Below are 2,077 nucleotides of genomic sequence, written 5' to 3' on the forward strand. Positions count from 1 at the left end.
TCTGGCTGAGTTTCGTTAACGGTCATATCAATGACGGGTGCGCCTGCCTTCTCAGATGGAGTTTAAAAAAATCTGTTCTCTAAATATCCAAAGCAGACCGAATCGTCCTTTGTATTCTCTACCGCTCATATAAGCCTCACATTGTGATGGCTGAAGCTTTTGGGATTGCGTCCGGGTTGGTCGGGCTGGCTGGCTTTGCTTTTCAAACTAGCAAATCACTCTACCAATTGGTTGAAAGCTTCAAATCTAGCAAAAGGGCAATCAGAGATCTACGAGATGAGTTACAGTCACTCAACGATGTTCTTAAGACTTTAAAGGGCACGGCGGCCGAACTCGAAGACGAACTAGATGCCTTGAAGCAGCCACTGTTGCGATGCGGCAGAATATGCCAAGAATTCGAGGAGATTCTGAAACGTTGTACAAGCCATTCCGGTGTCGACCGGACGAGCTTCCGTGATTGGGCAAAATTGCGGTATATGGGTGGTGATATAAACAATCTCAGAACAACACTGGCCGGATACAAGGCGACAATTAGTATCGCCCTTGGAAGCGCCACTTTGTATGTATGCCTTTGCAGCTGCGCAGAAAGCTCTGATCTGACCATGGAATTTTATTGGCTAGTCGTCACGCCGCAGTCACTAGCAATGTTCTTGATGAATTTAAGCGGATGATTGATGAAGCTACATCAGATCTTCAGGACCATTTGCATGAGATCTACGAAAACCTACAGTTGCTTAATGAAGCTAGCGAGGGCCCTCTGAGCTCAAACTTAGATTCTAGAGTGATTGAAGAAGAAAAGCAGAGCACAGAGCAATGCCTGGATATTTGTGCTCGAGCCTCGGAATATATTGAAAGCCTGCAGGCTGGCATGTTGCACGACTCAGTCTCTACGCGCGATCTACCTGCCGAGTCCGCCCATAAGGAAAATGTGGAACCACAACACGCTAGGAAGGTCACGGCAGCCATGTTTCACGACTTTCAGTTGAAGCTCAATGCCAATTCAAATTCCCTCGAATCAAGGTTAGCAGAACTAAGAAGCCGCTTGGCAGAAGCTCAAAAGCGTCAAAAGATTTCCAAGGACGAAGCCACTAGGTTGGAAATGATGCAAGAGGAAAAGGATAGCGTCGAACAGTGTTTAAATATCTGTGCCGACGCATCTGATCTTGCAGGGAGCGCCCGAATTAATTCTTTTGAAGATGTCAATTCAGCCGACGACTCACGCCAGTTAATAGTCTCAACCATCGGGGACCTGATATCGGCAAAACGTATTGTCACAGGTAACCGGTCTGAACAATGGCTAGGGCAGATGTCGGACGATACAATTAGACATTTATCACAAACTCCCAGAACAGTTGTTGGGAACCTGGGGGAGTCGAAAGAAGGGGCAAGCCAAGAAAAGAATACGGAGTTTCACAACCGGTGGGGTGCAGGGTATCCGCTTAAGACTAAATCTGAGGAAGGCCACGCTAGCTTTAGTTGTTAGATAACCTCAGTATTTGGTCACTCTGTCATTGTGACTCTTTGCTAGCATTGTGCTGTTCTTTCCATTAATATATTTAACATTCAGGGCCTTTAGCTTACTTCATTTATCGGCTGTTATTGTTTTAGCCCGCTCTCCCATGCAATGGAGGCAAACATCAATATTCCTATAGATGGGACTACAGTGAGGCTCTCCTTGCCCATGCCCGTCTCAACTCTTTTGTTGCTCAATACAAGATAAGGGAATTACCCGATATTTACATCTATAAGTTATTATATCAAAAAGCCCTTAATATAAGGGATACTTAACCCTAATTAAAGCCCTAATATCCTTATAGAATTCTAGGACTTTAACAATATATTCTTGCTAAAAGAAGTAGATAAGTTATTTTTATATAAAAACTATAATTATATAATTATCTTAGAATCTAATAAAAGACTATTATTTAGCCCCCTATATAATATATTTTAAGAGAAATTAAATGCCCTTCAGGAATAATTACTTAAAAACTTATAAAAAAGTTTTATCTACCTAAATTCATCTTTTATAATATTTTTTATCTTGTTTTTTAATAAGTCTAATAAAGACTTACAGTTT

General features: G+C 42.0%; 1 protein-coding gene across 1 annotated transcript; it reads left to right on the forward strand.

Moving 5' to 3' along the window:
- On the forward strand, nucleotides 1–1,588 carry P170DRAFT_384859 (uncharacterized protein). The gene is made up of 2 exons (XM_024845694.1): nucleotides 1–559; nucleotides 622–1,588. Exons 1-2 carry the CDS (start codon nucleotides 147–149, stop codon nucleotides 1,481–1,483), a joined length of 1,275 nt encoding a protein of 424 aa, XP_024704967.1. The 5' UTR covers nucleotides 1–146; the 3' UTR covers nucleotides 1,484–1,588.
- Nucleotides 1,589–2,077: the final 489 nt, after the last annotated feature.

The sequence above is a fragment of the Aspergillus steynii genome (genome assembly GCF_002849105.1).
Source record: "Aspergillus steynii IBT 23096 chromosome Unknown P170scaffold_4, whole genome shotgun sequence".
Classification (NCBI taxonomy): Eukaryota; Fungi; Ascomycota; class Eurotiomycetes; order Eurotiales; family Aspergillaceae; genus Aspergillus; species Aspergillus steynii.

What these genes read in the sequence shown, in the direction of transcription:
- P170DRAFT_384859 (XM_024845694.1), top strand. Translation starts at nt 147, where the DNA reads ATGGCTGAAGCTTTTGGGATTGCGTCCGGGTTGGTCGGGCTGGCTGGC. An exon ending in GCCCTTGGAAGCGCCACTTT is followed by an intron (nt 560 to 621) that starts GTATGTATGCCT and finishes TTTATTGGCTAG; the next exon opens with TCGTCACGCCGCAGTCACTA.